The sequence below is a fragment of the Mirounga leonina genome, unplaced genomic scaffold (genome assembly GCF_011800145.1).
Source record: "Mirounga leonina isolate KUSES-001 unplaced genomic scaffold, KU_Mleo_1.0 Mir_180, whole genome shotgun sequence".
In the NCBI taxonomy this organism is placed as follows: domain Eukaryota; kingdom Metazoa; phylum Chordata; class Mammalia; order Carnivora; family Phocidae; genus Mirounga; species Mirounga leonina.
The window spans coordinates 191,330-203,803 of record NW_023270469.1 but is presented as its reverse complement, the minus strand read 5'-3'; the positions used below and the strand labels follow the sequence as shown (position 1 = coordinate 203,803).

The window sequence follows — 12,474 nt, the reverse complement described above, 5'->3', positions numbered from 1 at the left end:
GGACAGGGACACAGTGTGACATTAGGGACATGGTGGGACACAGTGGGATGTTGGGGATACAGTGTGACAAGGACAGGGAGAAGGGACGAGTGGAGGATTCTGGAGGACCAGCAGCAGCAGCTGAGATGATGGGATTGTCCCATTTCATGCTCACATAACTCTTGCTGTGTTCTGGCTTCACTCTGCAAATTTTAAATGTGGAGTTCATTTCATTCTTTTTTTTTTTTTTTTTAAAGATTTTATTTATTTATTCATGAGAGACAGAGAGAGAGACAGACGCAGAGGGAGAAGCAGTCTCCCCGCGGAGCAGGGAGCCCGATGCGGGACTCGATCCCAGGACCCTGGGATCATGATCTGAGCCGAAGGCAGACGCTTAACCGACTGAGCCAACCAGGCGTCCCAGTTCATTTCATTCTTAGGACAGCTGGGTGACAGGGGTGCCCCTGACCTTCATTCCCACATGAAGAATCTGAGATGTAGGGAAGTTAGTGGTGGTCCCAGCGGCAGCCCTTGTGCCCGCCATGCAGCCCATGAGGGTGGCGTGAGGACCAGGTCCTGCTCAGGGCTGAGTGAGTCCTCCCACAGCCCAGCTACTGTGTGCGTACCAACCCCACAGGTTGATGGAGACATCCCTCCCCGGGTGAAGAAGGATGCCCATGAACTCATCCTAGACTTCATCCGCTCCCGGCCTCCACTGAAACAGGTACCAGCTGTGCAGGCCCCCCCCCCTTGGCCTTCCCTCCTCAAGGGCGGAATGGCACCTCCACTGAGGGAGGGGGCTGAGAGGTTGATTCTGAGATGGACCTGCCCCGGGAGCACACAGGGCACCTCCCGTCTGCCCCCTGCTGTGCCGGCTCCTGATAGGCCTGGCTGTGTCATCAGGGTTCCTCCCCACTCCAGTATGTCTGTGTCACAGCCCCACTGCCTTTCCTTCCTGGAGCTGCCATACTCCCCCCAGGTCTCGGAGAGAAGGCTTCGCCCCTTACCGCAAAAGCAGAGAACCCTGCACGAGAAGATCCTGGAGGAGATCAAGCAGGAGCGGAGGCTGCGCCCGGTGGGGGGCGAGCACTGGGGTGGCCGGGGTGAGCATGGGACACCCCCCTTCCCCCCTTCCCTCCTTCCCTGCTCCCTCCCCCTCTGTCCCCACCCCCTCACTCTCCTGTCCTGCCCCACCTCCCCGCCTCCACCAGGGTTTGGCTCTCTGCCCTGCATTCTCAATGCCTGTTCAGGGGACACCAAATCCACTTCTTGCATCAACCTGTCCATCACGGATGCCGGGAACAACACGCAGCGCCCACGGCCCCGGGTCCTGCTCAAGGCACCCACCTTGGCTGAGATGGAGGAGATGAACACATCTGAGGTCAGAGCCCACCAGGGAGGAGGCCTTGGGCCACCTCTTCCCATAGCACAAAAGGGCTGGAATGTACGTACTCCATCATCTTGGGGCTGGGAAGCTAAGCAGCCTCCTGGCTGATGTGAAAAGCCAGTGGGTCTCACTGTGACACTGAGTGGGACACTCGATGGGGACATCATGTCCTCACTGCCCTCTGAGCCCAAGGAAACCAGGGGTGGTAGCGATCTCAGTGGGCTGCCCCAGACACCAGACCGATCATCTCCAGGACTTCCCACAGGCCTCAGGGAAGGGTTTGTTTTTTTGAGACACTTGTTTCCACTGTATAGAGGATAGTGAGGCTGGGCAGTAAGCAGAGGTGACCCTGGGTGGCCTTAGTGGGCCCAGCAGCGGTCCCCTGCCAGTCCAGGGACAGGCAGGAGGTGCTGGTGTTGGCGGGCAGAGTGGTCAGGGCTGAGTCTGCTGTGTCCACAGGAGGAAGAGTCTCCATGTGGGGAGGTGACACTGAAGCGGGACCGCTCTTTCTCAGAGCATGACCTGATCCAGCTCCGGAGTGAAGTGGCCTCTAGCCTGCAGCCAGCCACTCAGCCCCAAGGAGGGTTGGAATCATCCCGGCCCCGTGCAGGCAGCATGCACACTTGGAGGCCAAGCGCCCAGGAGCAAGGCAAGTGGGGACTCTCACCCCCTTCTCCCTTGACACTGTCCTGTGGGCATCACGTCCTGCCTTGGGTCCTGCTGTCGTCCTGAGCAGGCAGCGCTCAGAGGCCACAGGGAGCTCCTATCTGTAAGAAGGTGTTTAAAGTTCAAGCCCAGACTTACCTCATTGCCTCAGGCAGGCATTCTCCACTTTTTTAACTTGAAAACTTTCTTATAAAATTAGTAATCCACATTTTTTGTAAAACACTTTTTAAAAACTTTAAAACATTTCCATGATTCTAATATCTAGAGATAGTTACTATTAATATATTGGTGTATGAAAAGAAAACTGGATGGATGGAGGATGAATAGACAGATGATGGATGTATATGGATGGATGATGGGTGGATAAATGACAGATAATGGAAGGATAGATGGATGATGCATGATTGGATGGATGATGATGGATGGATAGATGGATTATGGGTAGATAGGTGGGTGGATGGATGACATGGATAATGGATGATGATGGATGGATGATGGGTCGAAGATGGATAGAGGGATGATAGGATAGATGGATGGATTATGGGCAGATGGGTGGATGATTGATGGATGGATGATAGGATAGATGGAAACATGGATGATGGATGGGTGATGGATGGATAATGGAAGGATGATGGATGGATAATGGGTGAGTGGATAGATAGATGATGGGCAGATGGATGGATGGATGATGGATGGATAGGCAGGTGGATAGACAAATGGATGGATGGATAGATGACTGATAGATCTTTCTAGTCTTTTTTTTTCTGTCAGTGAAAAGGTGTCTGCAATGAACCGGATGGGCCATGCAGCACACACCACTCTAGAACCTGACTTATCGTCACCTCCTTTCCCTGTTGTTCAGCAGAGAGGTCAAAACAATCCTACTGGCCACACAGGGATAGTTAGTCCCACTGTTGCAAGGGCTGTGCTCCCCAAAGTGCTGACAGGACATGGGGTTGTCCCCTCCGCCTCACTCACTGCTTCTAGCACACATGGCCAGGCCACCTTCTCTGCTCTCAAGGTTACCTTGAACCACCCTCTTGCTCTCTTGCCACTCTCAGGGTGGTGCCATTTGGTAGCTGATTCACTTCCTGGAGTGAAGAGGTCCAGGCCAGGCCAATTCCATACCTCACCGTCTCCCCACAACTATCCTCAAGTCTCAGGGACCCCGTGGTGGAGGTGAATCTGCCTTTCTCCTCCATCCCTGTCTGCGTTTAGAGCAGTGAGCAGCACTAATGGGGGAGGCAGGCTTCCCGCAGGACTCGTGCTACCTGCTTTCCCTGTTGGCTGCCATGGGACTCCTAACGTTGGCTCGTTAACAAGGATCCGATATGGGGCCCCTATAGGGGTCCCTTGGGCCTGCTGCACTGACATGCCCCCGGTGTGGTTCACATGCTCTCTATGTGTCCTTGTGCTTGATGACGCCCCCCAAGACCCCTACTGCCAGGCCAGCTGTCTCCCTCACCCCCGGGCACAGCCCTCCCACACCAGTTTCTGCCAGGTTGTCTGGACAGGGCTTCTGTGCTCTTACTCCAGGTCCCTTCCCGGTGAGCGTCCAGGCCCAGCCTGACCCCAGCTCCCTACCACACAGTGACCTGGGCTCAGCAGAGGACCAGCCAGAGGCTTCTGCAGCCCCAGACACCCATCACCTGTGGCTGGTGAGTGACAGAGGCCTAGTTGTCCACAGTAAGTGGGTGCGGCGTCTCTTGGGCCCTTAGCCTCACGTCTCCGCAGAACAAGGCCCAGCAGGAGGCCCCCCCCCCCCACTCCTTCGAGGGTGTCGCTAGGTCTGCTCTGGAGCCGCCACATCTGGTTTCTGCCGCCACCTTCTGGGCACAGCAGCCCCCTGGCCAGAACAAGGCCTTCCTAAGGGGACAGGGGACATCTGAAGTTCTTACTTCCATCTTGGTGAGGGTTAAGACAGGTGAGAAACTGGAGCCCTGTGCCTGAAGGCAGTGAGATGTGACGGCATTTTATAGGGTCAAGACTTTTACTTTGCCACTACACCCCTTAGCCCTGCACCTGGGCTTCCTCAGCCTTAGTGTAGGATTTTATCAAAGGGATTACAGTGGTGAAGAGCCCGCATGTCCAGGGTGTTGTACATCACCCTTTCCTTGCAGTTTTGTCAAGAGGCTCACATGAGAACAGATGTTAACTTTGAAAAGTGCCATATAAACGTAAGGTAGTATTACTACTGATACTCCCCAACCAAGTCCTGTGTTACCACTGCATTAAAGATTACCCCAAAACTTAAAAGTGTAAACCACAAACTTTTATTATCTCACAGTGTCCGAGGTCAGGAATCCAGAAGTGGCTCAGCTGGGCAGCCTGGCTCAGGCCTCCCCGGAGGTTGCACTGGAATGTGGCTCCTTGTGTGGCTGTGGGTGGGAGGCCTTGGGGCCTCCACATGCGGCCCTCTCCCCAGGGCTGGGTGTCCTCAGGACAGGGTGGCGGGCTTCCCCCAGCGCTCCATGGTCTGAGAGAGACACCAAGGCAGAAGCCAGCGTCAGAAGTCACTCCTTGTTATTTCCACCCTAATCTCGTCATTACAAGTGGGTCACTAAGTACGTTCTCAGGGGAGGAGAATTAAGGCCCCCGCCCTTTTTTTGGGGGGGCTGTGAAGAACCAGAACCAAGTTTTTTACTTATTCATTTCTTGCATTTGAAGTATTCCTCGATGGCATCCTTGGCAGGATCTTTCCCGTAGTCCTTAACCACCACACAACTGCAACCAAGCCCTTGACGGGGTTTTCTTCTCTGTCGGTTTTACAGAGCCCATCCCTTCCCCTCGTTTCTCCTTGTCATCAGCCTTAATTAGGTTGACTTGGTGCTCAGCACAAAGCACTCCACCAGCTTGACACGCACAGGCTCATCACAGTTGGTGCAAACGCACGGAGACGGGTTTGGCACTTGTCTAAGGCGTTGCAGCTTTGTGAATCCCACGTGCTAGGCCATCGTGGATGAGGCGGGCCCAGCCCCTCCTGTGAAGCCGTATTAATGTCCGTACACCACCAGCAGCAGGGCCTTCCTCGGCCACGGCGGTGGGACATGGGTGGAACGGAGTCTTGAGTGCATGCGAGCCCCCACGCAACTCGGGCGGCCAGCAGAGAGGAAGGCTCGCTTCTTGAAGGGATGTCAATTAATTGGAGGACATGTATATATTCTTTTTTATTTTAAGTAGGCTCCACGCCCAGCGTGGGGCTTGAACTCACAACCCTGAGATTGAGACCTGAGCTGAGATCAAGAGTCAGACACTTAACCGACGGAGCCACCCAGGCGCCTCGATATATTCTTTTAATCAATTAATTTTGGGGGGGGACATATCTTAAAATGACAAATCCCCTAAGTGTATTCTTCTTAGCACAGCTCTCGAGAGTGCTTTCTGAGAGGTTTGCCTATCAAACATCACATAACCTCAGCGACTGTCTGCCCTGACGTGAGACTTCTTGGCCATGTGTACAGTTAGTGTAACGTGTAAGGGTCACAGGTTAGGGTTCAGGCTGTTGGAAACAAAGGTCAGAAGCCAAAGGACCTGATGCTTCAGGCTGGAATGAGAACACGGTCTCTCAGACTCTCCCGACAACTACCCTCACTAAGATAATCCCCTGGCAATCTGAAACAAAAAGCAGTATCCTGACTCCCACCTTTGCGGCACCGTCGCGGGCTGGTGCCCCTCATGATGACTCATCTCAGTAGCTAAATGTTAAATTTGGGGTGCCAGGCATTGCGCTCAGGGCTGTATGTGTTCTCTCAGTGGAACTGGAATGCAGCCCCACTTGACAGAGAGGCCCCGAGGCTTTGAGAGGTCGAGCTCTACAGTGACCTCCCTGGAGGGAGGGCTGAACAAGGCACACTCACCATGGTGGCCCAAAGCGGTAGGCGATGTGGCAGGTAGGACACACGCCACCCACAGACGGGCCGACTCAGAGCCCCGCTGGTTGGCGAGCACTGAGCTGGGCAGCATGCAGGAGGTGCCCGGGGCCTTCTGCTGCCGGCGAGGAGATCGCCCTGTGGTGAAGAGTTCCCGGAGGAGAAGGGGTGGGCCTGGGGACCCTGGCTGGTTTTGATTGGCTGTGGTGTGTGTTTGCAGGTGGGGAACAAGGTGGGAGGCAGACATTTCAGGTCTGGAGAGCACTGTGAACACAGGTGGGGACGGCTAAAGGTGATGTGGTCAAGAGTGGGCTGGGGGCGGGGCCAGGTCACAGGAAACCTTGCTTGCGGTTGCACGACCCCATCAGAGAAGTCCTGAGTAGCATGTGTGGCTCCCAGGGGTAGATGAGCTAAGAATGGGGTATTTTAGGAAGTTGCTAGGCTTGGGTAGGCTGAGACCACAAAGATTCCAGAGTCCTTAGAGAAGAGAGGACCTTGTGGACAGGATCCTGAAAGGCCTCATTCCCGAAGACCTGAGGAGCACTGACCCCTTGCCCCTTTTGTCCCCAGGAGTTCAGCCACCCTGTGGAGAGCCTCGCTCTGACTGTGGAGGAGGTGATGGACGTGCGCCGTGTGCTGGTGAAGGCCGAGATGGAGAAGTTCCTGCAGAACAAGGAGCTCGTCAGCAGTCTAAGGAAGGGGAAGGTGAGGTGGCTTGCACCCAGCTGCTCCCTCGTCAGGCAGGAGCCCTGGGTGGAGGGCAGGCCAGGCAACCTGAACCCTGGGCTGCTTCCTCACCAGGCAGGACTAACTAATCTGGGCCTTTTCTTACAGATTTGTTGCTGCTGCCGAACCAAGTTCTCGCTGTTCTCCTGGCCACCCACCTGTCTCTTTTGCAAGAGGTGAGCCTCTGTAAGCACCCTGGCTGTGAATTAACATGGGAGGAGGAGGTAAGCGTCTCTAAGCCAGCACTGTCCAGTAGAACTTCCTGTGATTGTGGGGATGTTCTATCATGCATCGTGGGCTAGTGCAACCATGGAACACAATGTTTAATTTAATTTTAATAGCTAAGGGGCTCCCACCTTCAGGCAAGGTGGGATAATAGGGATTAGAACGGGCACCTTCCACCTGAAACAACCAAAAAAAAACCCCCAAAAACCAGAAAACCCAAAGAACAGGAAACAGTGGATTTCAAGATACTGGATATCAGGTAACCACAGGAAACAGGCTGAGCCCTACAACTGCCTCAACTGGAGTTTCTAGGTCATGGCCCAGAGGCCACTTGGCTCCTCAAGTGGAGGAGGTAAAGCTGAACCCAGAGAGACCAAGGCAGCTAGAGGTCTTAGTGCAGATTTCCAGCAGGGAGAGAGCTGTCCACAGGGTGAGATCCCCCTGGAGTATTCAGCAGGGTACTTATCAGCACATATAAGCCAGGAAATTACTGAAGGCTGGGGAAGAAGCATCCTGTAGCAAGGACTGGCAAACTCTAAATCTGGCCTACTACCTGTTTTGTAAATAAAATTTTTTTGGAACAAAGCCACATCCTTTGTTTATTCATTTAGCCACATCTAAAATGTTTACTATCTGCCCCTTTACAGAAGAAGTATACTGACCCTGTGCTAAAGCTTGAAAGGAATAGTGTCTGTTCCCACCAACCATGGTGGAAATGTTGTAACTCATGAGCCACTGAGTGGGATACAGAGGAAGGTCTTGTCCCACTAGTGGCGAAAAAGTACCCCTAGACTGAGCGTTGTTCCAGACCTAAAAATTAAAAAAAAAGCAAGACCTAAAAGGACTAAACCATTCCCAAGTATCTTAAATGCTTCCCAGAACAAAGCTCAAGAATAGGAAGAGAAAAATATCTGGCACCCAGCAAGATAAAAATGTCTAGCATCTAATCAGAGGTATCAGGCATGTCAAGAAGCAGGAAAGCAGGGGCGCCTGGGTGGCTCAGTCGTTAAGCATCTGCCTTCGGCTCAGGTCACGGTCCCAGGGTCCTGGGATCGAGCCCCGCATCAGGCTCCCTGCTTGGCGGGGAGCCTGCCTCTCCCTCTCCCACTCCCCCTGCTTGTGTTCCCTCTCTCGCTGTGTCAAAAAATGGATGAAATCTTTAAAAAAAAAAAAAAAGGAAGCAGGAAAACATGACCCATGATAGAAAAATCAAAGTCCCTCAGAACTGACACAGATGTTAGAATTAGTAGGTAAGTACATTAAAAGTTTTGAACTGTATTTCATATGTTCAAAAAGTTACAGGCATGAAAAATTCGAAGACGACACAAAGTTCTAGACATAAAAACCAGAATGTTTGGATGAATGTTCCCAGTTACACCAGATAAAAGTAACAGTAGATTCAACATTCAGAAGAATGTGCAGAAGAAAAAATTAATGAACTCAAAAGAGAAAACAACAGTAGAAACTAAAATGAAAACATGGAGAGAAAAAATAACTTTAAAAAACGAAAATGGTGCCAGTGAGCTGTGGGATAACGTTAAGAAGTCTAATGTAGATGTAATTAAAGTCCTCAAAGGAAAAGGGGGGGGGGCAGAAAAAGTATTTGAAGAAATAATAGCTATAAGGGTTTTCCAAATTTGATGAAAAATATAAACTCACAAGAAACTCAACCCTAAGCACAAGGAACATGAAAAAAATTGCAACCAAGGCACATATTAACCAAATTGATCAAAACTGTAATAAGGAGAAATTCTTTTTTTTTTTTTTTTTAAAGATTTTATTTATTTTAGTAGAGCAGGGGAGGAGCAGAGGGAGAGGAACAAGCAGACTCCATGCTGAGCGCGGAACATGACGTGGGCTGAGGCGAAATCAAGGGTCGATGCTTAACCAACTGAGCCACCCAGGTGCCCTAAGAGAAATTCTTAAGATCAGCCAGCAAATAAAGACGTGTAGAGAGGACAGCCAAGGGTGGTTGCGGGCTTCTCAGTGAAATAACGTGAGCAACAGGACAGTAAAAGAGCATTTCCTTTTTTTTTTTTTAAAAGATTTTATTTATTTATTAGAGAGAGAATGAGCAGGGGGAGGGGCAGAGGGAGAGGGAGAAGCAGGCTTCCCGCTGAGCAGGGAGCCCGATGCGGGGCTCAGTCCCAGAGTCCTGGGATCATGACCTGAGCCGAAGGCAGACGCTTAACCGACTGAGCCACCCAGGCGCCCCTAAAAGAGCATTTCTGAAGGACTGAAAAACTGTCCACCTAGAATCCTATACCCAGCAACACTATGCTTCAAAAACAAAGACAAAAAGTAAAAACATCTCCAGAAATACAAAAACCAAAAGAATTCTTCAGCAGTACGCCCACTAAAACAAATTTTCAGTGAGGTCCTTCACATACAAGGAAAATGATACCAGATGGCAATCTGCATCCACACAGATGGAGAGCACCGGAAGTACCAACTAGTAAGAGAACACAGAAGTTGATTTTCTTGTAACTCTTTACAAGGTAAATCAAGATCCAGCACCCAACAGGGTGAAATGCAGTGTCCCGTCTCAATGATTACCAGGCATGCCAAAAAATTAATAGCAATGTATTATGGGATTTATAATATATCTCTAAGTAAAAAATACCATAACAATGGCATTAATGCCAAGGAGGGGATCAGAAGAAGGATGCTACTGGGGGTATTTTATACTCTACATGAAGTGGTAAAATATTACTTGATGGTAGGCTGTGGTAAGTTACAGAAGTATAGTAGAAGTCTGAAAGCAACCACTAAAGTAAGAAAGCAGAGAAAGAGCATGGAGTCATAAAAAGTAATCAATTAGTAAAAAGGAAAAGGGGACAAAGAACAAATAGGGCAAAAAGAAAACAAACAGCAAGATGATAGTCCTAAACCCCACTGTGTCACAGTTACCTTAATTGTAAAATGTCTACACAACAGAGTAAAGAAAGCAAGACCATCTGCTGCCTGCAAGACATGTACTTTACCTAAAAAGACACAGACTGGTTAGAAGGAGAGTGGAGAAAGATAGACCATGCCAATACTAGTCAAAAGAAAGATGATGTATTAATTTCAATGTAGATCACAAAAAACATTACCAGAGATAAAGGTGTTCCTGTCATAATGATAAGGAGGGAAAATAACTATTGTAAACACTTGACATACTAACAACAGAGCTCAAAAATATGTGGAGTAAAGATCTGATAAAGTTGCAAGGAAAAAGAGGTAAATCCATAGTTCTAATTAGAAGTTCAACAGCCTTCTCTCAACAATTGATAAGCTTGCAGAGAGAAAAGTACTATGGATATTGAAGACTTGAACACTACCAACCGATTTGATCTGACATTCATAGCACAGTCCACCCAACCACAGCAGAATGTACTCCTTCTCAAGTGCACACGGACCATTTACCAAAATAGACCGTATTCTGGGTCATAAAACAGGTCTCAAAAATGTAGAAGGATTCAAGTCATGGAAAGTACGTTCCCTGACCACAGTGAAACAAGATAAAATTAACCCAGAGGTTTCTAGATGGCAAACCAATTATAAGATGTCCATGCAAGAGGACACCGTCCCTTCTTTTAAAGAATAAATTTGGACAATTTGTCCCCTGATGTATCTTTATAGAATAGTACGCATAATACCCCATTTATTTTTATTTTACGTTTAAATGTGTATCTTTGTCAATCGCACTTGGATCTGGAGAAGGAAACCTGTCAGCAGGATTGCCTCTGAGGACTCCTGGGTCTCCATTACAGTCCTCTCTCTGTTGGGGTTTTTCCAAGAAGGCATTCATTTTTGAAATCAGGAATGGGGAATAAAAAGATGTTCATCGCTCCTTAAAACTGAGCCGCTCAACTATGGCCCCTCTGGTTTGGAGGGGCTTGTCGTGGGAGTGTTGGGCACATGAAGAATCCCCAGACCAAACCGTCCAGAGAAAGAGCTGTGAGTGGCAGAAATATTTTGGATGTACAGCTAATTAAAAAGAAGAGCAAGATTTGGGGATAAAATAAGCGAAATACTGAATAACTGGGGGTCAGGCAGGGGGCAGGGCAGCTGACTGGCGGGAACGGTTTCTCTGTGGCCTCTTCACAGCTGACCCTCCTCTTTCCCTTCCAGGGCTGTCTGCACTTCCTGCAGCATAAAGGTGAGGAGTGTTTGGGGTCTGCGCAGGGCCCCAGGTGTGTGAGGTATCCTGTAGCTGACGTGGCTTGAGCCACAGTGGGGGGGTGCACAGAGGCTCTACTGTCCCCTATGAGCTGGTCACACATGGACCAGCTTGTCCATCTCCTTCCTCCTCACAAAACCCATCCCTATACTTTCCAAGACTGTGTAGTTTTTATTTTTATTATTATTTTTTTGAGTGGGGGGAGGGGCAGAGGGAGAGAGGATCTTTTTTTTAATTAATTTTTTTATTCTGTTAATCACCATACATTACATCATTAGTTTTAGAGGGAGAGAGGATCTTAAGCGACTCCCCGCTGAGCACGGAGAAAGGTGTGGGGCTTGATCTCATGACCCTGAGACTATGACCTGACCCAAAATCAAGAGTCGGACCCTTAACCGACTGAGCTACCCAGGCGCCCCAAGACTATGTAGTTTTTAAAGACATGTAGGTGGTCTTTTAAAAAAAAATTTTTTTTAAAGATTTTATTTATTTGAGAGAGACACAGCAAGAGAGGGAACACAAGCAGGGGGAGTGGCAGAGGGAGAAGCAGGCTTCCCGCCGGGCAGGGAGCCTGATGGGGGCTCGATCCCAGGACCCTGGGCTAATGACCTGAGCCGAAGGCAGGACGTTTGACCACTGAGCCACCCAGGCGCCCCCCACAAATGTTTTTTGACATTCCACGTCAGCAGGCTGGTGCCAAGAAAAGCCCTTCACTTCCCCTCCGAAGGCCCTCCCTTCTGGCAGTACAACTGCTTTGAATGTTTTTGGCAGGTTCTTCGTGGCAGTCTTGGGGGGGGGGCTTTGTATCTGCAGATGTACAGACACAGGGGGTGGTCACATTTAGAACTATGTCATCCTGGTGCACCCCAGCCTAGAAACAAGGGCCTCTGGGAAGGGGTCCTACCACCTCGATTTCAAACCCTCCGTATTCTGCCGTTCCACTGCGGAGAGACCGCCGCCTAGTCAACATTAAGAATCTACTGCATGCAGGGTGTGTGCCACATGGTATACATTACAGGTTGTCTGTCTAGGGGAGTGCAGGTTGTGGTTGGGCGTGGGTACCAAGCAAGGGGGCCCAGGCCTTCAGATGGCAGGCATGGAGTGGGGGTCCGGAGAGCACACATAGGGCAAACGATGGCCTCTAGACACGCCCAGAGCGTCACACAGGCCAAGAGCTGGTGGCTGTCCCTGGGGGTGGGGGTGTGTGTGCAGGCGCCTGTCTCCGGGGCGTGCCTGGTCCACCTCTCCGTCTGTGTGTTGTAGATGAAGATGCCTTCTAAGAAGTTTGCGCACATTCCCGTCTACGCGCTGGGCTTTGAGAGTCCTCGGAGGGTGTCAACTGCCAGAACTACACCGACCCAGAAAAGAGACGCCTTCCAGTGTGTTCCTCTGCCCTTTGCTGGTATCGCTGTGGTGGTCAGGCACTGACAGTAATAAAGGAGCTGGGGGGCTGGTTT

At 50.3% G+C, this 12,474-nt stretch overlaps 1 protein-coding gene across 1 annotated transcript in view; it reads left to right on the top strand.

The window, feature by feature from the left end:
- SPIRE2 (spire type actin nucleation factor 2) overlaps positions 1–12,474 on the top strand; it is a 33,377-nt gene that overhangs the window by 20,089 nt on the left and 814 nt on the right. The window contains exons 6-14 of the mRNA XM_035024549.1: positions 617–703; positions 959–1,082; positions 1,191–1,360; positions 1,826–2,015; positions 3,569–3,690; positions 6,472–6,606; positions 6,736–6,803; positions 10,969–10,996; positions 12,281–12,396. Of these exons, the coding sequence (XP_034880440.1) occupies positions 617–703; positions 959–1,082; positions 1,191–1,360; positions 1,826–2,015; positions 3,569–3,690; positions 6,472–6,606; positions 6,736–6,803; positions 10,969–10,996; positions 12,281–12,396 (1,040 nt within the window). The remainder of the gene's footprint in view (positions 1–616; positions 704–958; positions 1,083–1,190; positions 1,361–1,825; positions 2,016–3,568; positions 3,691–6,471; positions 6,607–6,735; positions 6,804–10,968; positions 10,997–12,280; positions 12,397–12,474) is intronic.